A 27,350-nucleotide genomic window follows, 5' to 3' on the forward strand; every position below is an offset into this window, starting at 1 on the left:
TTCTATTTTTGTTAAGTGTAACTGGATAGTGTTAATTAGGAAGTACTTTCATGTTCAGTGCCTAATACCATTCAATTATCATTATGTTATGGTAACTTTAGTATGTGAGTATTAGGAATAAATGAGTGACTGTTTGCGTACAAACATCTACCAATTAATAACCATACTTGGTTATTGCCAGTTATTATGGTACTGGAAAAAGTAATGCAAACACTTGTTGAAAGCTTGATACTGTAACACATCAAAGCTTTTTATTTATTAGTCATACTGTACATTCCAAATACATTTTGACATTTAAAATATTGCATTATAATTTCACCCTGGTAATCATTAAGTTGATAGATATGCCATATGCAAATGCATGCTATCAAATGGGTATTCTTTCCCAAGTTCTACTAATTTCTTTAGCAAATCACAATTTACTTGAATTAAGTCTCAAATTCCAAACAAGAGCAACTCACACAAGTTTGTAAATAACCAAAGCAAGTGACACCCTGTCTCCTCCACGGTCTATACCATCTCTTGTTTATGATATAAGACATATCCATTGACGGCGCATTTAATATCAGAAATGGAACAAAGACACAAAATAATAACTTGAAAAATGTCTGGTCTCATTTGATGAAATTAAAGCAAGGCTGGTGGTTTTAGGCACCAATTCTTTCAATGAAGATTGGTTTAACCACATTTTATTTTATGGGTATTATATGCTTGCATAACACATTATTTCAATGGTAACTGCTAAATAACATCAGATAATCTTGTTTAGGTTCATAGATGGATGGTGCATATAGACTATGGTTAATATAGAGACAAGGGGAAATGAATAAGACAATATTTTGTTCTGAACTACAAGTTTTCAGTATACTTTACCTACTTTTAAAATATAAAACATTTGGCAGAGCTGATGATCATTTAGGAATTGCTAAACGACTATTTTCCAGTTAGACCAATGGTTCTGACCAGACTGCAACCACTGATAGTAAACAGTATATTCTCTGAAGCAGGGGGCAGAATTCCAAACCACCATAGAGCATATCAATGTAGCAGTGCAACTCAGTTTTCAATTGTACCACTCCCTGCTCTCCTGACAGTTTCTGAGACCTGGGATCTTCCATTGACTGGTGAGGGTTTTTAAGTGACATGTGCGCTGCATGAGAGGGAGATAACAGTCTCTCATGTGGTTTGAAGTCCGAAGCTTGAAGGCAAGCACACATGGATGAGTCAAAGTGGAGCATACTACTGTCGGTAAGGAAAGGTATGGTACAATCATAGTTTATTTGAGAAGTTCCCAGGGCTAGCCACTAGGGCCCATCTGCAGCCGCTCCTGCTGGGCCAGCCACTGTAAGATCTGTTGCTTCAGCTCCTCGTTGGGCCGGATCTGGTCCATTGTGAGTGGGCTGCGGTTGAATGGGTCTGTCTGGTCGCTGTAGGGAAATGAAAATTGATACCTGATATCGTACAAAAAACGTGATCTCGGGCCATATGTTTTAAGCATCTCAGAGTAAGACTGCTGATTTTGCATTTTAGATCACAATGAATAAGACTACATGGACAAGGGGAGACCTGATCCTAGATCAACACTCCTACTCTGAAATGCTTGATGCATACAGCCCCTGGAATAAACCAGCAGCACGTAGACATACTACTCCTAAGGGAATCACTCACCTGAGTAAGTGCCGTGCTATAGTCGAGCGATCGACCGTGACATTGGAAGAGGGGAGCAGCACAGGGTCGAGCATCAGCGTGGACATAATGGGGTCCAGGAACTCGTCCGGGGCGTCCGCGTATGTTTCCTCATCCTGCAGCTGTCGGTCTGCATGAGACTAAGACAGGAAGTAGTTATTCATTTAGGGTTATGCTATGGAGTGGTACAGTATAATATGATTTTATACTACTACAGATCTAACCTTTATTTTGTCAGCAAGGAGACCGAAACCCACAATAACTTCTCCGGGCTTGTTGATCTTCTTCAGGACTCGGACAGTCTGAGAGAAGAGCGTGGGAGAGTAGGAGCGCCCGTCTTTTGGGACAGTGGCACAGAAATTCTCTTCATCACTGTCAAAGAGAAAATGGACATTGTTAGAATCACTAAAAACCAAACCGTCACCTTATATGCCACACATGGATTCAAATGGTACTTAACAAAGTGTACAAACTCATTTAGCCTTGCCTGACTGTGCTTGCCTGACACAATAGTACCGATGGAACCATGCAAAACATGCAAACCCGCCCCACCTGGCACTTCAGGCAGATGCTCAAAGTATTTGAAGGATTTCAAATACTATCAGAATACAGGTCTGAAGTACAGATTGAAAAAAACAAGCAAATTTCAACCCAAATTACTTGAGCCTTGTCTTAGCCTTGAAATATTGCAGTTTTGAAACGTACCCCAGGTTAAGGTAGATGTTGCAGATATCGGAAACTAGTTGTTGGGGCTTGAAGTCAAACTCGCTGAAGTCTTTCACCTTCAGGGCGCCCATCTTGGGTCCGACCAGGTGCTGCAGGAAGTGGTTGAGCATGGAGATGATCCTCTCGGCCATGAAAGGGTGAACAAAAATACCCTTGATCTCTGGGATATCATGAAGAGGGAGAAGCGAGTATGAGTTTCAATATATTCATATACACTGAGTGTACAAAACATTAGGAACACCTGCTCTTTCCATGACAGACTAACCAGGTGAAAGCTATAATCCCACTTGTTAAATCCACTTCAATCAGTGTAGATGAAGGGGAGGAGACAGGGTAAAGAAAGATCTTTAAACCTTGAGACATGGATTGTGTGTGTGCCATTCAAAGGGTGAATGGGCAAGACAAAATATTTAAGTGCCTTTGAACGGGGTATGGTAGAAGGTGCCAGGCGCACAAGTTTGAATGTGTCAAGAACCGCAATGCAGCTGGGTTTTTCATGCTCAACAGTTTTCCATGTGTATCAAGAATGGTCCACCACCCACAGGACATCCAGCCAACTTGACAACTGCGGGAAGCATTGGAGTCATAATGGGCCTGCATCCCTATGGAACGCTTTCGACACCTTGTAGAGTCCATGCCCTGATGAATTGAAGCTGTTCCCGAGGACAAAAGGGGATTCAACTCAATATGAGAAAGGTGTTCCTAATGTCTGTATCGTCAGTTGTTCAACACAATGCCATCAAATATAAATGATTGCCATTCATCTTTAACAGGGCAATCTCTTAATTCTGCTTATGGTTTCACTAACAATGAATTGGACAACAATATCAACAAAAATACACAAACACCCATAGTGTGTGTAGCTCTAGGTACAGACGTATGTCCAAGACGTCATCCAATCATTGCTATCCATTCATCCTCCTTCTCCAACTAACCTGATGTGAGGAAAGCCAGTGTGCCGATGGTCTCGTTGGACATGATGTTATGGAAGCGTGCCAGCTGTCCCAACATCTGCAGACTGGACTCCTTCTCTCTGAGGGCATCAGGAGCCAGGCCCTCCCACTCGCCATGGTCCTTCTCCAGCTGTAGTAGCTTGATCTTGCTCAGGTACTACCACCGACAAGGACCAGGCCAGACAGAAGTAGTGACAACATATGACACAGTTGAAATGTAGGATCTTCTTGTAAACTAGAGGACATCAACTAGATTCAATCGCGGGCCAATTTCTTCTTGAGCTGATGGCAAATTGTAGATGGCAAATTGACCACAAGAAACCCAAACATACAGTGCCTTGCGAAAGTATTCGGCCCCCTTGAACTTTGCGACCTTTTGCCACATTTCAGGTTTCAAACATAAAGATATAAAACTGTATTTTTTTGTGAAGAATCAACAACAAGTGGGACACAATCATAAAGTGGAACAACATTTATTGGATATTTCAAACTTTTTTAACAAATCAAAAACTGAAAAATTGGGCGTGCAAAATTTGAGAGCATTTGTGAACAGCAGTTTTCAGTTCTTTCCACAGATTCTCGATTGTATTCAGGTCTGGACTTTGACTTGGCCATTCTAACACCTGGATATGTTTATTTTTGAACCATTCCATTGTAGATTTTGCTTTATGTTTTGGATCATTGTCTTGTTGGAAGACAAATCTCCGTCCCAGTCTCAGGTCTTTTGCAGACTCCATCAGGTTTTCTTCCAGAATGGTCCTGTATTAGGCTCCATCCATCTTCCCATCAATATTAACCATCTTCCCTGTCCCTGCTGAAGAAAAGCAGGCCCAAACCATGATGCTGCCACCACCATGTTTGACAGTGGGGATGGTGTGTTCAGGGTGATGAGCTGTGTTGCTTTTACGCCAAACATAACGTTTTGCATTGTTGTCAAAAAGTTCAATTTTGGTTTCATCTGACCAGAGCACCTTCTTCCACATGTTTGGTGTGTCTCCCAGGTGGCTTGTGGCAAACTTTAAACAACACTTTTTATGGTGTGTTCCTTGTTCTTCATGATGCTCTCTGCGCTTTTAACGGACTTCTGAGACTATCACAGTGCAGGTGCATTTATACGGAGACTTGATTACACACAGGTGGATTGTATTTATCATCATTAGTCATTTAGGTCAACATTGGATCATTCAGAGATCCTCACTGAACTTCTGGAGAGAGTTTGCTGCACTGAAAGTAAAGGGGCTGAATAATTTTGCACGCCCAATTTTTCAGTTTTTGATTTGTTAAAAAAGTTTGAAATATCCAATAAATGTCGTTCCACTTCATGATTGTGTCCCACTTGTTGTTGATTCTTCACAAAAAATACAGTTTTATATCTTTATTTTTGAAGGCTGAAATGTGGCAAAAGGTCGCAAAGTCCAAGGGGGCCGAATACTTTCGCAAGGCACTATGTTTGGGCTTCGCGTACGAGTATCTCTTTAGTATTTGTGGGAATACTTTGGAGCAGATTTCCAAAATGAAAACAAATTGGAGCTGATTTGCTGGTGTTTTTACAGTCTTTTATTTGCCTCCGCCCCCCACAAAAAAAGATGGATTAGTAGAGGCTGGTAAGGTGAGGATGACTTATAGCAATGGTTGGAATGGAATGAATAGAATGGTATCAAACACATAGAAATGTGTTTAATACCGTTTGTTGGCTCCATTCCAGCCATTAAAATAAAAACCGACCTCCAATTTAAAGTGGCACCAGCCGCCACTGAGATGGCTATAAGTCAATACCAGGAATGTTCTTTTCATAAAACAAGAGCTAAACGCTGACAGTTTCTTACCTGTATAGCTTCGTCGAGTAGGAAGATGGCGTCGTTCATCAGGAGATTCAGATACCGCAGGAAGAGTGGAGGATTCATGGCTTCGAGGTTCTCGGAAGCATAAACAGCAAGACTCTGAAGTAAACAACATTCCACATAAGCAGTTTGGTACATAATGGTGCAGAACTGAAGAACAATACCGTGTGTCTTCAATAAGGACGACTCTACATGTGGTACCATCTAAGTAACTAAGAAAGAAAAAGGGAAATGAGCTTGCCTTAATGCTCTCTCTGTAGCTCTCCTTCCCCCACATGTACTTGAGGATGGGATACATAGGTCTCCTGTAGTTGAACTTCTGTTCAAACTGGTGAGGATCACCTGAGGAGAAAAGTCAATAACATAAAAGTGACATCACGCATGCACTTGAGCTTCATCACAAAGGTTTAGATGCTAGCACGCACAAACACATGTGTGCAAGACACAAACACACACATATGCCACACACACACACTAAACCCACCAGTGAACTCAATGTCCACAAACACAGCGATGAGCGCCTCGGCCAGGTGAGGGGCGTGGCGGTAGGAGCAGAAGACCCTTTGGCGCTGGAACATGACTGGCTGGGCCGAGCCGGCCAATGCCGGCTCCATGTGGGGCATCACTGCCTCCAGCACCTCTGCCAGCTTTGCCCGCAAATGAGGGTTCTTCATCCTGGGTACATGGATAAAGGGTAACACAATTTGAACATAGATGAGTCCAAATGGTAGACACATAAAACCCCTTAGGAATATCACATCCAGAAGAGTGACTGTGGTAACAGCCGACGGGGATCCACAATTGAGATAAACAGACCTCAAGGCATTGTGTGTACCAGGACACATGGATGAGGTGTAAACATGTGGCCGGGTACTGTGCATGTGTGCGTGGATGAACTCAAGGCATCTCCCTCTCTTTCCCCTACCTCTCCACGTTTCCCATGAACACAGTGATGAAGTTGAGGACCTGCTCCAAGCTCTCGGCAGAAGACTCCAGGACCTCGTCGGCGAAGCGGCGGAGGAAGACAAAGAAATCTCCCAAGTTCTCCGCAAAGAACTCTGCAGACGTACAAGAATCCTTGTGATAACCAACCCCTCCTACTAGTCATCCTTTTAATACACTCTCCACCAGAGGAGGCTGGTGGGAGAGGCTATAGGAGGACAGGCTCGTTTTAAATGGCTGGAATGGAATCAAACATTTCCATGTGATTGATGTGTTAGATGTTTCCATTACTTCCATTCCAGCATTTGCAATGAGTCCAACCTCCTATAGGTACTACCACCAGCCTCCTCTGCTCTCGACATATGTGTTATTCTCTCACAACTCTTTTATTGCACTGTCAACAGCCGCTACAGACGAGCGGTTTTCTCCATTGTACTTGTGCAACCACCACAAAGCAATGTTCCGTTTGTTTCTATGGCAGCGGCTGTTGTACAGCTAAGCCTAATCAGACTTGTCTGTGCTAATGGTTCTCACAGGTAAAGTAAAATGATTACAAATGACTTTGCACGTGATGCGTGCCCCTCAAATTATACAAATGTAACAACAGCCTAAGCTAACTGGAATTGAAACAACGATACAGATGTAAACATGTGCCATTCAATGTATTATCAGAGCGGCACTGGTGCGCCCACTCCACAGGTCATGTTTATAAGTGAGTGTTCAAAACAATTATCAAGATTAGGAATACATTTGCGGCACACCTGAGAGTCCCTGCAGTGGCACACTGGTTGAAAACCACTGATTTAGCACCTCTATTGTACGCACTGACTGCAAGCCAGCATAAGAGCATCTTTCAAATGACTGAAGATATGGTGTCAACATTGAAATGACTTCCAAAAGAGTTCTTGATGGCCTGTGCTCCTCATGGGGCGATTGGTCTAAGTAAGTAAGGTTGACGGAAAGTTTTACCTGCAATGACTGTGATACTTGGTTGTCTTTCCTACCTTAGTTAAATGCCTTGACTGTAAGTCGCCCAGCTAAATAAAATCAAAAAAGTAAAATGACAGAGGGAGGGAGGGGTAGCTACCTGGCATGTGACAGAGCAGGCTGTTGTGTAGCGGCGGCAGGGGGAAGGAGAGCTGGGCGTGCTCGGGCCCCTGGTTGCTGAGGCCTAGTTGAACCAGGAGTGTGGCGCTGGACGCCTGCAGGTTGAGGCAGCACTGCAGCATGCCCGGCTGGGTGGCTGCTGCCTTGGTCGACAGGTAGACCGTCATGAGGCGCTCGAACTGCTCGCGGAGCTGCTCGGCCGCCGGTCCGCCCGTGAGCTGGGCCTCCCGCCACGTACCCTGCAGCCGGTGGAGCGACTGGTTCATCTTCACCATCTGCTCGTGGAGTCTAGGGAGAGGCAAGGAGAAGACACAATACAACTTTAATAACCATATGTTAGAGCGAACAACGGAAATTTGTCAAGGTCCAGTTCACAACATTAGATACAGTACACATGGCTCAGCTGTTATGAAGGATTACACTATGAGAATGGACCTGACATGATTCCCTATTCTACTTGAAAGACAATCATATCTATCCTATAATTTGCATTATATCTGAATGTTCTGTAACGTTGCACCCTTCTGAACAGGGCCAGTTAGTTACCTGTGGAAGCCTAGGTGCAGGGTCATCTGGGTGAGGATGAGGTTCTCAGTGAGGAGGCTGTATGACTGGGCGTACTCCACTGACTGCTGGGGGGGAAGGGGGACGAGACACGTCTCTTTGTCCAGACCTAATAAAATAGAGATTTTATTATGTAAAAAGGATATCCAATGACCCAGACACGCATGCACGCATATACATGTGCACACACACCTCTGGCATGCACGTTGCGGTTGCGCCGCTCCTCCTCGCTGAGCTCCTTGAGGGCGCAGTAGGTGGGGTTGAAGGTGAGCAGTTTGGGCGAACGCGGCCGGCAGAAGGGCTGGCACAGCTTGAGCAGCGCGGCGCCCAGGTTGAGGAAGAAGGCATCTGAGGCATACATCTGGAAGAAGATCTCGGGCATCTGGTTGGCCCAGATCTTGGCGCGCCCGGCATTGGCCTGCAGGCAACCGCCCAGCCAGGAGAGCAGCAGATGGCGCGTCTCACCTGACTGCTGCAGCAGGTTCTTCAGGAGCTGGTGCAGCTTGTCATGAAACTGGTCCATGAACTGGGAGGAAAGGAGAGCAGAGTATGTGAGTGTAGTTGAGTGGTCTGAAATCCCGCTCATTACTCATGGAGTGGTGCGCAAGCTCCGGCTCTCCATGTCATTTTCAACCACTTCGCTAAAAACCGCTCCGCGTTCGCTGCTGCTCCAAATTCGCTCCATTCATTAACAATTTAACCAACACCCATCTAATTTCTTGACTATCTGGATCTACCATTTGGTTTTGAAGTATTGAAACCAAACCATATGATTTGAATGAGAAGTAATTTAGAAGCGCTCACCATTTCAAATAGGCTACCTGTCATATTAAACAGCATATACAACTCGTAATAGATCAGGATCTAGACAGGGAGCTTAAGAAGGAACAAAAATGAATTATTTAGGCTATATTACTTCAAGGCTATAGCCTACAAAGAAATATATTGTGAAGCATTTGCGAGTACGACACCATATGCTGGTAGGGACATGAAGCTCTCAACATTTAAACATTTGTTGTATTAAATCATTATAGTCTATAAATTGTGCATATCGGCTCTGACTTCCTTCGAATTAAATACAAATTAGATGAAAAATGCCTTATTAGGCTCAGTGTAATTAATTAACAAACATGAGTTTGGCCAGTCTGTGGCTTCAGGCTCATGCGATGGTGTCTGGAGAGCAGACCAGCAGCAGAGAATACCCTCTCCACACCTGCAGAGCCACTGGGGATGCTAAACACCCTTTTGGCCACTCTTTGCCAGGCTGTGAATGAGATGCAGTTGTTTTTTTCCTCTTCTATTAGGTAGGCCTAAAAGATTTTTAGGCAAAATAACCCTATCAAAATGGAAAGCTCATTGAAAGTGGGAATATGCCAGGCTTATTGAGCCAAAATAAATGATGGATATAGATAGATATAACAAAAATTAACTAAACTTTTAAGAGAACGAATTGGCGTCATGAACTGTATAATTGATTCTGCCTGTGCAGCTTTCCAGTGGGGGGTGTGCGAGGAAAACCGGTGGAGCATAGGTCTGCGCACAATTGGCCCAGCATCATCCTCGTTAGTAGAGGGTTTAGCCGGGGGGGAGGCATTACTTGGCTCATCGCACTCTAGTGACTCATGGCGGGCCGGGCGCCTGCAGGCTGACTTCAGGTTGTCAGTTGAATGGTGTTTCCTCCGGCACATTGGTGCAGCTGGCTTCTGAGTGAAACGGACGGGTGTTAAGACGCATGTTTCAGAGGACTTATGACTCAACCTTCGCCTCTTGCGAACCCGTTGGGGAGTTGCAGCAATGAGACAAGATCGTAACTGGATCGCAATTGGATATCGCAAAAATTGGGAAGAAAAAAGGGGCAACATTATTTTTTGCAAAAAAACTCAAATGAAGGAGGAGAGGGTACCACTAATCCTAAGTCAAGTAATAGCATGTAGTGGATGTGAAAGTGGTGTGAGTGTGGAGTTACTGAGTGTGTTATTCTGTTTATGCGGCAAGACTATAGAGTCTATAGAGACCATAGCATTTATGATTATATAAACTATTGATACTATGGATGCTGAGGGACTATAGATGCTGTAGGGACTATGATGCTATAGGGACCATAGATACTATGGATGCTATTGGGACTGTGATGCTATAGGGACTATGGATGCTCAGGGACTATAGATATTTAAGAGACTATGGGGACTGCAGAAACTATAGAGGAACCGTGGCAATGATACATAAGACAGAAGACTAGAGTGAGGGCAAGTAACAGTACCATGCCCCGCTGACAGCTGTCTGTAGGCATAAGATAAGTGTCTACGTGGTCTGCAGCCACTGATAATAGCACAAGGTGCTATTCTATATGTATAGTGTAGATACATATGGTGCATAGGAAGTAACGAAAGAGAATCGTTGTGCGATATGAGAAATTACATATTAAGCTGATTGAAATTTGGATAATAAATTGATTGAAATTACTACTATTAAGATTTAAATTTGGATAATAAGCTGATTGAGTCTGGGACTACTAATAATAGCACAAGTGTTATTAAGCACGGGGTGTTGTTTTATATGTATAGATACATATGGTGCATAGGATGCACATGGAGTGGTGTTGATGTGAATACCTAACTATAGTTAAATAACGAAAATAATGAATACCCCAACCAGTTGTGTGAGCTGAGTTTTTAGATCCATAACGTTATCTAGGAGTTCTGTCCACCACTGGCCCATCGATTCCAAAAAATTGAGAGGATAACAGCCCCCGGACACTGATTTCCTCGATATGAAAGAGATGTGTATCTCTCGGGCTGCTGTGCTGTGATAGTTGCTGTGGATGTGAATAACCAAAGATTTATAACTTTATATAGAGGTTCTGTACGCCGCAGCCCGTCTAGTGTTCAACCTTCCCAAGTTCTCTCACGTCACCCCGCTCCTCCGCTCTCTCCACTGGCTTCCAGTTGAAGCTCGCATCCGCTACAAGACCATGGTGCTTGCCTACGGAGCTGTGAGGGGAACGGCACCTCAGTACCTCCAGGCTCTGATCAGGCCCTACACCCAAATAAGGGCACTGCGTTCATCCACCTCTGGCCTGCTCGCCTCCCTACCACTGAGGAAGTACAGTTCCCGCTCAGCCCAGTCAAAACTGTTCGCTGCTCTGGCTCCCCAATGGTGGAACAAACTCCCTCACGACGCCAGGACAGCGGAGTCAATCACCACCTTCCGGAGACACCTGAAACCTCACCTCTTTAAGGAATACCTAGGATAGGATAAAGTAATCCTTCTCACCCCCTCCCCCCTTAAAATATTTAGATGCACTATTGTAAAGTGGTTGTTCCACTGGATGTCATAAGGTGAATGCACCAATTTGTAAGTCGCTCTGGATAAGAGCGTCTGCTAAATGACTTAAATGTAATGTAATGTAAATGTATGGAAATATGAAAGACTACTATTCCAATTTGCTGTCAAATAGTACACTAGAGTGAATATTTAAACCTCTGTATGTATAGAACACTGGTGTAGAAGAGTAATCTGTGATGTAACACAAATGTATAATGGGTTACTATAGATAAAGTAACATAATATTGAGTATAATGGGTTACAAGAGATCTGATGAACAGGAAAAAAATAATAATATACAACTTGCACACCCACACGTAGGTACAGTGGGGCAAAAAAAGTATTTAGTCAGCCACCAATTGTGCAGGTTCTCCCACTTAAAAAGATGAGAGGCCTGTAATTGTCATCATAGGTACACTTCAACTATGACAGAGAAAATGAGAAAAGAAATCCTGAAAATCACATTGTAGGACTTTTAATGAATTTATTTGCAAATTATCGTGGAAAATAAGTATTTGGTCAATAACTAAAGTTTATCTCAATACTTTGTTATATACCCTTTGTTGGCAATGACAGAGGTCAAATGGACTTTCAACTCCCTCCAAAGATTTTCTATGGGGTTGAGATCTGGAGACTGGCTAGGCCACTCCAGGACCTTGAAATGCTTCTTACGAAGCCACTCCTTCGTTGCCCGGGCGGTGTGTTTGGGATCATTGTCATGCTGAAAGACCCAGCCACGTTTTATCTTCAATGCCCTTGCTGATGGAAGGAGATTTTCACTCAAAATCTCACGATACATTGCCCCATTCATTCTTTCCTTTATACGGATCAGTCGTCCTGGTCCCTTTGCAGAAAAACAGCCCCAAAGCATGATGTTTCCACCCCCATGCTTCACAGTAGGTATGGTGTTCTTTGGATGCAACTCAGCATTCTTTGTCCTCCAAACACGATGAGTTGAGTTTTTACCAAAAAGTTATATTTTGGTTTCATCTGACCATATGACATTCTCCCAATCTTCTTCTGGATCAGACGGGCCTGGACATGTACTGGCTTAAGCAGGGGGACACGTCTGGCACTGCAGGATTTGAGTCCCTGGTGGCGTAGTGTGTTACTAATGGTAGGCTTTGTTACTTTGGTCCCAGCTCTCTGCAGGTCATTCACTAGGTCCCACCGTGTGGTTCTGGGATTTTTGCTCACCGCTCTTGTGATCATTTTGACCCCACGGGGTGAGATCTTGCGTGGAGCCCCAGATCGAGGGAGATTATCAGTGGTCTTGTATGTCTTCCATTTCCTAATAATTGCTCCCACAGTTGATTTCTTCAAACCAAGCTGCTTACCTATTGTGGATTCAGTCTTCCCAGCCTGGTGCAGGTCTACATTTTTGTTTCTGGTGTCCTTTGACAGCTCTTTGGTCTTGGCCATAGTGGAGTTTGGAGTGTGACTGTTTGAGGTTGTGGACAGGTGTCTTTTATACTGATAACAAGTTCAAACAGGTGCCATTAATACAGGTAACGAGTGGAGGACAGAGGAGCCTCTTAAAGAAGAAGTTACAGGTCTGTGAGAGACAGAAATCTTGCTTGTTTGTAGGTGACCAAATACTTATTTTCCACCATAATTTGCAAATAAATTCATTCAAAATCCTACAATGTGATTTTCTGGATTTTTTCTATCTCATTTTGTCTGTCATAGTTGAAGTGTACCTATGATGAAAATTACAGGCCTCTCTCTGGGAGAACAATTGGTGGCTGACTAAATACTTTTTTGCCCCACTGTAAGTGGTGTAAAAAGTATTCTGACAAATGTTCAGAGTGGTCTCTTTATGGGTCATTAGATAAACATAATGTTATGGCATTGTATGACTATCTAAGGAGTCTGGGAAATAGAGTCTCAGACAAAGATTGGCATTTATCCACTTTTGGTAAAGGTACGGGACTTGACTTACCCCTAACCATTACAACTATAAATAGAACCAATGTATGTTGAACAACTAAACTTAAGGCTACAATTTACTTTACGATGGAGTTTAAGTTGATATCCCAAATGATGATGTTCAAAACCAATTTGTGAGTAAGCAAAATGGAAACTGCATCTGCTTCCCTGTGTATGCTGTCTAAGGTGCTAGACTTATTATGGACAGGGCATGCCATCTACAGGGGACTGATAGACAGTGCTAGACCAGTTAACACACATTGATCCCTCCAAAGCATTACATACAGTTGAAGTCGGAAGTTTACATACACTTAGGTTGGATTTATTAAAACTCTTTTTTCTTCAACCACTCCACAAATTTCTTGTTAACAAACTAGAGTTTGGCAAGTCGGTTAGGACATCTAGTATGTGCATGATACAAGTAATTTTTCAATAATTGTTTACAGACAGATAATTTCACGTACATAACTCACTTGTATTACAATTCCAGTGGGTCAGAAGTTTACATACACTAAATTGATAATAATAATATAATATATGCCATTTAGCAGACGCTTTTATCCAAAGCGACTTACAGTCATGTGTGCATACATTCTACATATGGGTGCCTTTAAACAGCTTGGAAAATTACAAAAAATGATGTCATGGAAGCTTCTGATAGGCTAATTGACATCATTTGAGTCAATTGGAGGTGTACCTGTGGATGTATTTCAACACCTACCTTCAAACTCAGAGTCTCTTTTATTGACATCATAGGGAAATTAAAATAAATCAGCCAAGACCTCAGAAAAAAAATTGTAGACCTCCACAAGTCTGGTTCATCCTTGGGAGCAATTTCCAAATGCCTAAAGGAACCATGTACATCTGTACAAACAATAGTACGTAAGTATAAACACCATGGGACCACGCAGCCGTCATACCCCTCAGGAAGGAGACGTGTTCTGTCTCCTAGAGATGAACGTACTTTGATGCGAAAAGTGCAAATCAATCCCAGAACAACAACAAAAGACCTTGTGAAGATGCCAGAGGAAACAGGTACAAAAGCATCTATATCAACAGTAAAACGAGTCCTATATTGACATAACCTAATTAAAGGTGACATTTTTAAAAACTGAAAGGCCGCTCAGCAAGGAAGAAGCTCCAAAACCGCCATAAAAAAGCTAGACTACAGTTTGCAACTGCACATGGGGACAAGATCGTACTTTTTGGAGAAATGTCCTCTGGTCTGATGAAACAAAAATAGAACTGTTTGGACATAATGATCATCGTTATGTTTGGAGGAAAAAGGGGGAGGCTTGCAAGCAGAAGAACACCATCCCAACCGTGAAGCACTGGGGTGGCAGTGTCATGTTGTGGGGGAGCTTTGCTGCAAGAGGGATTGGTGCACTTCACAAAATAGATGGCACCATGAGGATGGAAAATGATGTGGATCTATTGAAGCAACATCTCAAAACATCAAGTCAGGAAGTTAAAGCTTGGTCGCAAATGGTTCTTCCAAATGGATAATGACCCCAATCATACTTCCAAAGTTGTGGCAAAATGGCTTAAGGACAACAAAGTCAAGGTATTGGAGTGGCCATCACAAAGCCCTGACCTCAATCCTATAGAACATTTGTGGGCAGAACTGAAAAAGCGTGTGCGAGCAAGGAGGCCTACAAACCTGACTCAGTTACACCTGCTCAGTCAGGGGGAATGGGCCAAAATTCCCCCAACTTATTGTGGGAAGCTTGTGGAAGGCTACCCAAAACGTTTGACCCGAGTTAAATAATTTAAAAGCAATGCTACCAAATACTAATTGAGTGTATGTAAACTTCTGACCCACTGGGAATGTGATGAAAGAAATAATAGATCATATAAATCATTCTCTACTATTATTATGACATTTCACATTCTTATAATAAAGTGGTGATCCTAACTGACCAAAGACAAGATAATTTTTACTCTGATTAAATGTCAGGAATTGTGAAAAACTGAGTTTAAATGTTTTTGGCTAAGGTGTATGTAAACTTCCCGACTTCAACTGTATGAATCTTAAAATAAGACATTTAATAAGTATGAAGTAGAAAGTGAATATCCAACAGAGATTGGTAATACAAATAGAGTAACATCGTTAGGGTAGACAAATTAAAACAATGCCTTCCAATATGGAGAAATATTTTTGTTTAAAACCTTGCAATAGGGGGAAAAGCAGAACTTGGTTTGAGAGTGATCCATGTGTATTAGTAGTAATATATTGAGAAGGTCTTCCAATTGGGAAGAAGGGAGTCCTATTTGAAGGAAATAGATATGGAGACTAGTGAAAGTAACAAAGTGAATGGTAATTGGCTTTCAGATAGCACTCTGATAATGCAATATCTTAGTAATTTGTTTCAAGTAAATGTTTCAATACAAGGTCACATGACAAACGGAGGGATTGAGCATTGGGACTGATATTAATTGAGCGGCCGCTATCTGGTGTTTGGGCTAGAGATAAGCATCCTGTGGAACAATAGATAGCCGCCAGTACACACTGAACTCAAACAGGCTGTAAGAGATACAGTGTGGACAGTGTGGACATTTGGGACAGAGGTATGAATAATTGAATAAGACATTTTTTTGACAATTTCTAAATTCTATAGTTTGGGTAGCACCAGTGTTTTAAAAAAGAAGGTAATGTCCTCTTAAACAAATATCTGTTTCCATTACGTGGAACTGTGTTCAGAATGAAGTAAAACCAGGTAAATGTTTTTAGTACCGAATGTTGAGCTCATAAGCCAGCACCAACTTTTTGAAGGTACTAGCAGATTTGTTAAACAACAGGTTTCATCTTTTGACTAGTTTATGTCCCAGGGACAGTTCGTACAGAACTGTATGTCAATGCACCAGGTCAATATAACATTGATTACAAGAGAGGGGTTCTAGGATTGCTTACTTTAGAAGGTACCTATTCAGCTTGATGGGTAGGGTCTGGCCATTTTGTTTGTTTTTACCCTACAATTTTTACCACACATACGCCAGCACCCACACACAACCCACCTGTTAATGAATATTTGTTAGCGGTTAATACGCTTGTTTGATTTATTGTGTGGGGTCTTTTTATTTCGGTTTTCGTAGATTTTTCACGGGTTAGAAATGATGCAACTTAAAGGGTACACAAATGAACATTTCTGAAGTTTCTAATGTCAGAGTTTTGGTTGCACACATATAAATGATCTTGATAACAAATGCACTGAAAACCACAATGTAAACCTGATACACAAAATGTTTGAAATATCTTTAAATAATGTCTGATTTAAAGGGAAACAAACACTCACTTAATAGGGCTGCCTGACCTCTGATCTGACTTTCTGGTGAGGCCTGATCACCCTCACTAGAAAGACTTGAGACATTGGGTGAGATTTAAATCGGCTATGTAAACACTAGATAATTAGGAAGAAGGGTATAATTTATTAACAGTCCTATGTGTGATTCGGAACAAGAGACAGAGAGAGAGCTGCCCCTGAATGAGGGACACCTGTCTCTAGTCTATTTTACCATTACCTTATGGGATACAATTAAGTTAAGATGGAGTCATCAAGGGTCGTAATTCTAATTTGATTTGTTATTTTGATTTAACAGGCCCTTTGGTAAATATGCAAATTGATTTTGTTCACATGCCTGCTTATAAAAGGAAAAATATAATGTTGGTAATGGTGACAGTTACTTCAAATGGATTGAAGTTTTCCCCACCTCTAGTTTTATATGAAGAAATGGATTGCTGTTTTGTTGTTTTCTTTGTTTTTGTCTTGCTTCAATAACAAATCTCACCAGACTGGGTCTGATGGATGGGCGGGATTTCTCCCTAAGGATACGCCCTCTGACTCCCTGACCCTGTAACTCTGCGGTGAGATCGCCAAGATGATAGGGGTGTATAAAAAATGGTTTCAACTGGGCGTTGGTATTCTCTTTGGCATTTGTCTTGGAAATCAGTGAATAATTTGCCATTTGTCATACAGTAAATAATTTGTATGGATTTCCTGAATCAGAAATGCCCTAAACTAAACTGTTGTTCTGGTCTGTCTTCTCTCGATGAATTTAGGCTCTTCCAAAACTGTTTTTTTGGAGTATCAGACTGACTGTGGAGGTCTGCACACTGCGAAATGTATAGTACTTTATACTAGAAATGCATTGAGATACAGATCTGTAATTAACATGCCTTTCGCAACAAAAGCTCCAGCTGAAATGTCATTGCCAGAATCAATCAATTAAATTGTGTAATGAAGCATTTGTGTAACTGTATGAAGCGAAGGTCTTAAGTAAAAACATTCTACAGCAATGGTTTTACAAGTATAACCCAGAATGACTGTATAACCCAGGATGAAGCGTTTGAAATGATGAAGTGTCTGTGTTGATTTCCCTTACTTTAATAGAAATATGATATAGAAGCTAAACTCTAATGCTTACTTTAAAATGGAATGACTTATCACACAAGTGATACGAGGATGGAATATGATGGACATGTTTATGTTTGTGCTTTTCTAATAACCAATTTCTGTGTTCATGCAAGTGACTGATTGAACAAATCTTCACTATCAGTATCTGAAATTTGGCAGTACACCCAGAAACTTGTTTTGAGAAAGGGATATCTTAGTTTCAAGGTCTCAGCTTAGAGAGAAGAAGCCTTGTGAGGTATTGGTCGGTCACATGAATGACGCAAACTTAATGATGAATGAGCTAAATCATGAAAATAGAACTATAAGAGAACTAAATGGGACTTCCCCGGGTAGAGCTGTGTAATTGGTGCATTGAGTTGGTTGGAACCTCTCCACTCACATACTCTGGACTGGAGGTAATCACTTAACAACGCTGTAACCTACAATTGTTGTTCTACTGGTGTGTTTATGAGATCTTGTGGTGAACTCTCCGGACAAAGCCCCATGTTATGTTGTCAGTGGATCATTTCAGCATACCATTTCTTGTTCAATTCAGATTGTTTTTGTTTTTATTATTATTATTATTTTATTTTTTAAATACCCCTGAATACTATGATACCCTGTTTTTGTCTGAAACTGATCAAAATGCTGTTTAAAACAGGGGTGCTCAAACTTTTGTAATCTTTTATAATCTGAGTAGTGGGCCGCGGGCCGAAGAAATAGACATTATTTAGAAATGTAAAAAAGGTAAACAATAGTTTTTTTGGGGGTCTTTAAACAACATCTTCGTAGTAAGCAATCATAAAATCAAACTTAAAAATTACTGTGAGGGAAAAATGATGTATTCACCTTATTTGTTGGCTATGTAACAATTATTTACTTAACGAACAGTAAGACATTTCTGTCTTGCAAATGCTGTGTTTTATGGTCTCCACTCTAGCACCCTGCAGCTAGTCTGGGTGTTGAGGACATGGGTTCTACTAGAGATAGCTTGAAGCAAACAATTGACTTGTGTTGTAGTAAGCAATCATAAAATCACACTTAAAAAATGACTCAAATTGTAGCCATATAACTTGACACCAAACAACACATTCTAATTACCAGGATTAAAGATGCATAAAAAATTATTTAAGCGTGGTGGCACAGAAACTGCAACCAAGTTTATATGTTCATAAGGCTAATAACTTGAATATGTTTCAAATGACTTAAATATGCACTACGCAGAAATCGCTACGCCATTTACTGGTTGTTAAAATTGCTATGAAAACGCTATGAATGCTATGAAATACATTTTGCATAATCCAAAATATTGAATTTTCAGCTGGTGCACAAAACCGTAATTAAAAGACGCAAAAATTAAATTTAAGACCGGGAAGCATAAAAATAGTGCACATAGAACATATATACCGCTTCTTAGACTTGCTTTCAATGAGAATGATAGATCTATAACTTACATTTCTATGTTAATTTGGTTGGGTAGCCAAAAAATATTTAAATATGAGAAAGGTGTTGGAAAGTTCGGTAAATTTTGAGGATGCTCATCAGGCAGAAGCGCCTCTAGCCTTTCGGGGAGAAACAAAACATTTTAGTGCCCGCCCTCTTGGCAGTGGATAATTGTTTATGCATTGTTAAAGTAAAACTTTCAGCAATTCTACTCATTTTGCCATGGGGTGGAGAGAAAATATTGCCGCTTCGAAGGTAATATCCTCAAATTCTGCACATTTTGCTATGAGGTGATTTTGTATTTATTTTTTCAGTTTAAAGCTAATTTCCTGCAATTCTACACATTTTGCCAGGACTTATGTCATGTTCACATGATATTTCTGAGTGGGAGTGACTCAAACATAAGCTTAGACTAAGCTAGTGTCTGACCCTTAGAATCTGTCTGACTCTTGGCAGTACGCTGGATGTAGGCCTAAGTGGAGTTTTGGAGACACAGAAGATGATAAGGTTAGGGGTCCATCCCAAATAGTACCCTATTCTCTATATAGGGCAATACTTTTGACCAAAGCCTCTATTTCTAGAGCCCTTACCTGGTGTATGTTGGATTCCTGGACCTTCATTTCCTGTGGACTGGAGCGTGATGGGTTGAGGAAGAAGCCGTGACCCTCCACCACCCCCGGGGTCTTCAGCAGGCAAGAGATACTCAACACAGTGCCAAGGAGGGTCTTCTGATACTGAAGCCCATTGTTGGGATCTTTGGGTTGGATGTGCTCCACCAATACCTGGAGGAAGACAATTTGAAGTATATTATATTAGCAAAGAGTAAACTACTTTTGAGATCAAGGCTGTCCATCGTAGACATATGAATGCAGTTGTTAAAATAATAATAATCTTGTTATAAATAGAACAGCATAGAATATAATCAGGGTTGTAGAAAACAGTCCAGAGGAGTGATGACAATGCATTACGGCCCCTGACCGTAGCGATATCTTTTTGCCGGCTGAAGTAGAGGAGCAGGTCCAGGTAGGAGAAGAGTAGCAGCTGGCAGAGATCCAAGTCTTTCACACGGCCTTGGAAGATATCGAGCACAGGCCCGATCACCTCGCTGAAGGTGCGCACCTCCTGGTCAGCCAACAGGCCAGCGATCACCTCCTCCATGAACTCCACCACCTCCTCCAGCTCTGCAACGCACAACAGAAACCACACTTAATGTCAGGGTACTTCTTGGCTCAAAAAGGGGCATAGGTATAGAAAAATAAAAACCCTGTATAATAGGCCTGTTTAATGCAGAGAATATACTGTACTTTACAGAACCATACATGTACAGGGATTTTCCTGGCTCATAAAAGGGTTTAGGTATACAGTACCAGTCAAATGTTTGGACAGACCTACTCATTATAGGGTTTTTCTTAATTTTTTACTATTTTCTACATTGTAGAATAATAGTGAAGACATCAAAACTATGACATAATACATATGGAATCATGTAGTAACCCCCAAAAAAGTTAAACAAATCTAAATCTATTTTAAATTTGAGATTCTTCAAAGTAGCCACCCTTTGCCTTGATTACAGCTTTGCACACTCTTGGCATTCTCTCAACCAGCTTCACCTGGGATGCTTTTCCAACTCTTGAAGGAGTTCCCACATATGCTGAGCACTTGTTGACTGCTTTTCCTTCATTCTGCGGTCCAACTCATCCCAAACCATCTCAATTGGGTTGAGGTCAGGTGATTGTGAAGGCCAGGTCATCTGACACAGCCCTCCATCATTCTCCCTCTTGGTCAAATAGCCCTTACACAGCCTGAGGTGTGTTGGGCCATTGTCCTGTTGAAAGACAAATTATATTCCCACTAAGCGCAAACCAGACCGGATGGCTTATCGCTGCAGAATGCTATGGTAGCCATGCTGGTTAAGTGTGCCTTGAATAAAATAAAAACCAGCAAAGCACCGCCACACCTCCTCATCCATGCCTCACGGTGGGAATCACACATGCAGAGATCATCCATTCACTTACTCTGCGTCTCACAAAGATACGGCAGTTGGAACCAAAAATCTCAAATTTGGACTCATCAGACCAAAGGACAGATTTCCACCGGTCTAATGTCCATTGTTTATGTTTCTTGGCCCAAGCAAGTCTCTTATTATTATTATTGGTGTCCTTTAGTAATGGTTTTGTTGCAGCAATTCGACCATGAAGGCCTGATTCACACAGTCTCCTCTAAACAGTTGATGTTGAGATGCGTCTGTTACTTGAACTCTGTTAAGCATTTATTTGGGCTGCAATTTCTGAGGCTGGTAACTAATGAACTTATCCTCTACAACAGAGATAACTCTGGGACTTCCATTCCTGTGGCGGTCCTCATGAGAGCCAGTTTCATCATGGCATTTGAGGGTTTTTGCAACTACGCTTGAATAAACTTTCAAAGTTCTTGAAATGTTCCATATTGACTGACCTTCATGTCTTAAAGTAATGATGGACTGTCATTTCTCTTTGCTTGTTTGAGCAGTTCTTGCCATAATATAGGGCTGCCTTGTCACAACACAACAGATTGGCTCAAACGCATTAAAGAAAGAAATCCCACAAGTAAACTTTTAAGAAGGCACACCAGTTAATTGAAATGCATTCCAGGTGACTACCTCATGAAGCTGGTTGAGAGAATGCCAAGTGTGTGCAAAGCTGTCATCAAGGCAAAGGGTGGCTAGTTTGAAGAATCTCAAATTTAAAATAGATTTAGATTTGTTTCACTTTTTTGGGGGGTTACTACATGATTCCATATGTGTTATTTCATAGTTTCGATGTCTTCACTATTATTCTACAATGTAGAAAGTAGTAAAAATAAAGAAAATCCCTGGAATGAGTAGCTGTCCGAACTTTTGACTGGTACTCTATATTAGGAAAAATAACTTAACAGATCAGTAAAGTATATTCTCTGAATTGTACAGGCCTCTTTCCAACCATTTTTGTTGGACACAAACCACACAACAACAACACATAGGAAAGTGAGGATATTGTACTCTCATAAATGCAGATCGACAAGTTCAAAGCAGTAAAAAACAGTTATTTTAATCAGCTGGGGCAAACTAGCCTAAGTTACAGCACATCCTGTCTTGGGAGGCCTCAACAGTCGATACCTGAGCAGCAGACAACACCATTTTCTTTGGCTACTGAGATAGAACAGAAGAGGGATCCTCAGACAGTCGGGCTGCTTTAATAATTGAATGGACTCACGGGCTCCGCCGACTCCCTCCAGCAGCAAATCCAGTAGCTGCTCATACACGTTCTGGCTGATGTAGATCTCGGGGGTGAGCAGGACTGTGCGCGTGTTGGACACCGTCAGGTTCTTACAGCGCACCGCATAGGACAGCAGCTTCTCCGGTACTTTGGTGACCTGGGGGTGTGTAATGTCAGGAGGGAGCAGGGAGGTTAGGAATTTGTCACATCATTGTCAGCGATGGAGCACAAACTAAACATGCTTTATTTTGCCTATATGCAGACTGAAATTATCTAGAAATAAACAGCAGATTTATCCTTAGACAGGTCATTCATTATGTTCAGTAAAACGATTTACCTTTTCACACTATTGTGGCAAACTGAACTGTGCAGGCTCTGATATTTTCATTTTACATTGACCTATACACCATGGTTTAGGCACTGAGTGTAGAAAACATTAAGGGCATTTACTACCATATCCCGTTCAAAAGCACTTAAATCTTTTGTCTTGCCCATTCACCCTCTGAATGCCACATGTCCATGTCTCAATTGTATCAAGGCTTAAAAATCCTTCTTTAACTTGTCTTCTCCGCTTCATCTACACAGATGCCTGGGCTTGAACCCAGAATCTCTGGTGGCACAGCATACACAGTGCTCTTTCCATGACGGACTTGCCAGGGGAATCCAGGTGAAAGCTATGATCCCTTAGACCACTGATGATGATCCCTTAGACCACCGCGCCACCCGGGAGGCCCCATCTACACTGATTGAAGTGGATTTGACTAGTGACATCAATAAGAGATCATACCTTCACCTGGATTCACCTGGCAAGTCTGTCATGGAAAGATCAGGTGTTCCTAATGTTTTCTACACTGTGTATGCCTGTTACAACACACTTTTCCTGACTGAATTCTGGCTGGCAATTCGTGGAGGAAGAAATTGGGAATGAGAGTTAGTGCTGTGTATGTGACCCCACCTCTTCCTTGGCTCTCTGGTAGCAGGCGTAGAGGAACGGTATGGCGCACTTGTCCCCAGCATCTCGGTCAGCAGAGAGATTCACAGCATTACACGAGGTCATGTAGATGAGGTGGTTCCCTGGCTCCAGCATCAGTAATCTGTTGAAGAGTGCCTAATACAGGATTTTAAAAAATGTAAATAGTCAAACTTAGCCAACATGCTGTGCTTTGAACATTATGTACTTATTTACTGATCTCTGCTCCCTATGGATCATAACGTTCCTATGAACATTGTACGCTATATATTTTTCACTATTACCATCTTCTTAGAGTAGACGATGAACTGTGTATATATAATAGACCTAGTCCCCTGAAAATACAAGCCAGCGAGGAAATCGTCATGAGAAGAGGACACAGTACAGTATACCGTATGCGAATCTCATGGCATAGAGGTCAACTGAGCTGACCAGTGAACAGTTCGCTACCACCATTCCCAAAGTGCAATCCTATTGTACCTGCTCGATGTTGTCCATGTCCAGCCAGTCTTGCCCGTCCATCTCTGCGGCCATCTCCTCCAGGAACACACAGCGTGGCGGAATCCCATTGCCTCCTCTCAGACTGGGGTCACCTGAGGTCAAACAACAAACATGTTGAAGAGCAGACACCAAACACTTAAGACCATTTTACTTTTCACTTACAGCAGAAACGGTCATTCATGACTCATTCCAGTATCCAGTTTATGAGTATTAAGTTGGGGTGAGTCATTTATTCTTTACTGGACGGCCCTGAAAATGGAATACTAAGAGGCCAGCGGTCCAGCAGCACCAAAGAGCACGAGCTGATTAGATTTAGACAAGAAATTGACAGAAAGGGGCTCCAGCATCAGGGCACTTTCATGCCAGTCAGTGAGGGATGATGAGCAGAGGAGGATGCCAGTAATCGGGGACCTGTAGACTCCCTTGATGACACAGCCTCTGAGTCAGTCAGTTGGCTGATGCTCTCCATATAATCTAGTACAGCCACAGAGAGATGTCATGAAGAAAAGACTGCCAGGAAGAATGGTTATACTGAATTCCCTTACAAAGGAGTTTAAGAAAGCTGTAATCACACAAGGGAATAAAGTAGACAGTCAGAATGGGGATATTGATGGGTGATGAATCAGGCCGTTGCTTGTGTATGGGCACATAAATGGTTGCCTGGGAAACAGACTGATTTGCTTAACTTCATATCACTACGCTACATCAGATAAAGCCAGCCAGGAAACAGTAAGGGTTGTTTACATGACAACAAGATTCAGTAAACTAGAAGAAGGGACAAGTGGCAAGTGGCATCACGCTGCTACTCCATTGGGGGGGGGAAAGTGCCCTAAACAAAGTAGAAATAGTGTAAAAACCCTAATACGCTCCAATCTAACTTCCCACACTTACTGTTGTCCAAGGTGATGAGGAAGATCCTCTGGATCATGTGGTTGATGTTGAGCTGTTCGCACAGTTCCTGCCGCGACAGAAAGGAGCGGCTGATTTCGGCCACCGAGTCGTCATTGTCCTCGATGCTGTCCGAGTTCTCCGACTCGGACTGACTCCCCTCAGAGTCCTCCGCTGCAACACATGACATAAGCCAGCAGATATATGAAACCGTATGAGGTCATTGTCGAGCATCAAGCCAGTGAGCGAGCCGCATCATATCAGTAATGTTTAAGTTAGACACAGACCAAAATGAGTAACACAGTGGAACTATTAGAGCTGGAGTGACCAACCTTGGGGAGCTATAAGGATTGCAGGCTTTTATTCCAGCCCAGCACTAAAACGCCACCGATTGAGATAATCAAGGTCATGTCATGCAGCCGATTAGTCAGGTCACGTGTGTTAGAGCTGGGCTGGAGCAAAAGCGTGCACGCTTTGTAACTCCTCCTTAGGAGGGTTAACTCACAGGGTGGTTCGCCATGGTGCGAAGGTGGTTTCTGGCCCGATGCAAACTGCTTGGCGTCGGCGAGGGAGCTGAAAAGGGCAGCGAATGGGTTGCGGGAGATGTGTTGGTTGTTGTTGCCCTGGTCAGTCATCTCACTGGAGCATAGACTCCATCCACAGGTGCTGGCACCAGCCTGGACATAAAGTTACACTGTGGTAACGCACTGGACTAGATTAGTTCAAACAAATCTACAGAAGTTGTTTCAAGTGTTAAAAATGTGTGTCAGTCTGTGAAGGCAATCAAGGGATGCAGGGGAACCCAGATTCTAAAATCCAGAACCTATTTTTCTAACTATCCACTCCTTATATTATACTCTGTGGCAAGAAGTGGAACGATAACTTAAACAGAGCGGTACCCCTAGGCTAAACCCATACAGTATGAATTTTCATTCAGACCTGAGGAATAACAAGAACCCAATGTTTTAATTTATTTAATAACACTTTCTATTGAAAACTGTGAATCACAGACTGACTGATTAGCTTATTGATAGGGCTCTACAGTGCTGCCATTGTGGAGGCATATGATCTTAAATATTTTGCTGTGCTTACATGGAATTTGAATTTGGTAGAAACAATAGCAAAAGAAAAACTAGAAAAATAAATCACCCAGGTAATAATTGTTGTAATGATTTCTTCCCTGTCCCGCTGCCCACAGCCTTAGTAGTATGCAGACATGTGGAGGCACAGAAATTAAGGAAATTTGGAGAGCTACAGATGAGCTTCAAGAGTAGCTAGGAATCATACAGGCCCAATGTAGGCTATATCCCAACCTTTAAAAAAAAACTTCTGATTCTCCTAAACCCTGTATTTTGTGGCAATTAATATAATTAAAGGTGCAGTCTGCATATACTACATCACTTTTGTTTTACTTATAAATGTATTATATAAACCCATTGATTCTTGAAAAGTATAACAAATGACCCATGAGCCCCATTAGAAGCCAAAATATAAGCCTGTTTTCCCACATTGTTTGTAAACAAGGTACATGTAAACAAACACCATATAACTTCAAACCATAGTTAAAACAATCATTTGTTTATCATGGGAGGTAAGTCGAGTGTGGTTACATTTCTCCAGCAGTATCTCTCAAACTTTGACGGATACCGTTGCGGGGCATCTTCTTTGTTATTGTTTCTACTACGGATTGTCCCTTTAATACCTGAAATGTTTCTTTGCGTTCCTATCATTTTTCAATTTAGGCTCACGTGTGCACCCTGTAAAGCATTTCACAGTAGAGTCCTGAATGAATGAGGATGTTTACGGTTTGACTGAAATAAGGCAGCATAGACAGACTGTCAACAGATGGACGTCTTCCATCTTACACTCTCATTTGGCGTAATGTAACATTATTACCATCATCTTGCATAGGAAAGGTTCTGTCAACTTCAAATGTCGGTGAACTAACATTGACACCTGTCAAACGCGCTCGTTAGTAAACATAGCTTGTTAGATTGCTGACTAACTAGCTATAGCCTGGTTGGCTAATTAACGAGTTGTCAAGTGATGGTGACTTGATGAAGCTTTATCACAACAAACAAATAAAGGGTGTTCCGTGATGTTTTATTTGAAGGGAGGGCACATAGCTAGCTACTGTTACGCATCTTTAAATACCTAGAATCAATTACAGAAACGATTCAATAAGCAAGATGATGATGATGATGTAGCTAGTTGTCAGTGAATCACCGGTTCCGCTTAAGTAGCTAGCTAGCAGTCGTATTTAGCTGGCCATCTTGCTAGCTAACGTTAGGCTAGCAGCTGGACTATTTTACATTAGCCAGGTAAATTGTTAAGACCGCTGTACTTTTTCAGTTAAGGGGCAAAACCCGACTCTTTTGACAAATGTCAAACACAAAAATATCGGAGTATTGTCATACCTGAAACAACAGCAGATACGTGTATTTCAATTAGCTAGAAATGCTTTATTTCCTCTACTGTGATTCTGGCACCGCTCTGAAAGCAGGCAGGATAACTAAGTACTTCCGGGTCACGTATTTTTTAAAAATCTTTCAGAATGAAAGTTCCACCCTGTATACTTTGTAAATAAATAATTAGTGCGAAAATGATGGGTCATTTGAACAATTATCGATACATTTTATACTAGTATTATACAAATAACAATTAAAACGTTTATATAAGATATTATGTCATTTATTTGTTTATTTGTAAAAATGTCAAGCTTAAATGGTCAACAATGTTTTTTTGTGTGTGCAGGGCCGGCGTTATGGATTTAGGGGGCCTGGCCCGCCCTAGCGTACCTCCTTGTCGGTCCAAATCAAATATTGAAATATTTATAATTTATTTGACCAAGA

At 41.8% G+C, this 27,350-nt stretch overlaps 1 protein-coding gene across 2 annotated transcripts; it reads right to left on the reverse strand.

The window, feature by feature from the left end:
* Nucleotides 1-219: 219 nt before the first annotated feature.
* ube4a (ubiquitination factor E4A (UFD2 homolog, yeast)) lies at nucleotides 220-27,025 on the reverse strand. Of its 2 annotated transcripts, none has more exons than XM_046315660.1 (20): nucleotides 26,916-27,025; nucleotides 25,004-25,175; nucleotides 24,502-24,672; nucleotides 23,590-23,702; nucleotides 23,095-23,247; nucleotides 22,137-22,296; nucleotides 19,885-20,087; nucleotides 19,497-19,688; nucleotides 8,012-8,345; nucleotides 7,802-7,928; nucleotides 7,236-7,543; nucleotides 6,132-6,264; nucleotides 5,691-5,881; nucleotides 5,448-5,548; nucleotides 5,192-5,305; nucleotides 3,348-3,522; nucleotides 2,392-2,572; nucleotides 1,911-2,058; nucleotides 1,669-1,826; nucleotides 220-1,427 (listed from the first exon to the last, which is right to left on the reverse strand). In XM_046315660.1, the coding sequence occupies exons 2-20, from the start codon at nucleotides 25,131-25,133 to the stop codon at nucleotides 1,298-1,300; spliced, it is 3,222 nt and encodes a 1,073-aa protein (XP_046171616.1). In that variant the 5' UTR covers nucleotides 25,134-25,175; nucleotides 26,916-27,025; the 3' UTR covers nucleotides 220-1,297. The 2 variants fall into 2 exon arrangements, with proteins under 2 accessions (XP_046171616.1, XP_046171615.1); XM_046315659.1 differs by having other exon boundaries at nucleotides 25,004-25,192; nucleotides 26,916-27,023.
* Nucleotides 27,026-27,350: the final 325 nt, after the last annotated feature.

Source organism: Oncorhynchus gorbuscha, linkage group LG19, assembly GCF_021184085.1.
Source record: "Oncorhynchus gorbuscha isolate QuinsamMale2020 ecotype Even-year linkage group LG19, OgorEven_v1.0, whole genome shotgun sequence".
Classification (NCBI taxonomy): domain Eukaryota; kingdom Metazoa; phylum Chordata; class Actinopteri; order Salmoniformes; family Salmonidae; genus Oncorhynchus; species Oncorhynchus gorbuscha.

What these genes read in the sequence shown, in the direction of transcription:
- ube4a (XM_046315660.1), bottom strand. Translation starts at nt 25,133, where the DNA reads ATGACTGACCAGGGCAACAACAACCAACACATCTCCCGCAACCCATTC. An exon ending in CCTCATCACCTTGGACAACA is followed by an intron (nt 23,703 to 24,501) that starts GTAAGTGTGGGA and finishes GTTTGACCTCAG; the next exon opens with GTGACCCCAGTCTGAGAGGA. An exon ending in AACATCTACCTTAACCTGGG is followed by an intron (nt 2,059 to 2,391) that starts GTACGTTTCAAA and finishes TCTCTTTGACAG; the next exon opens with TGATGAAGAGAATTTCTGTG.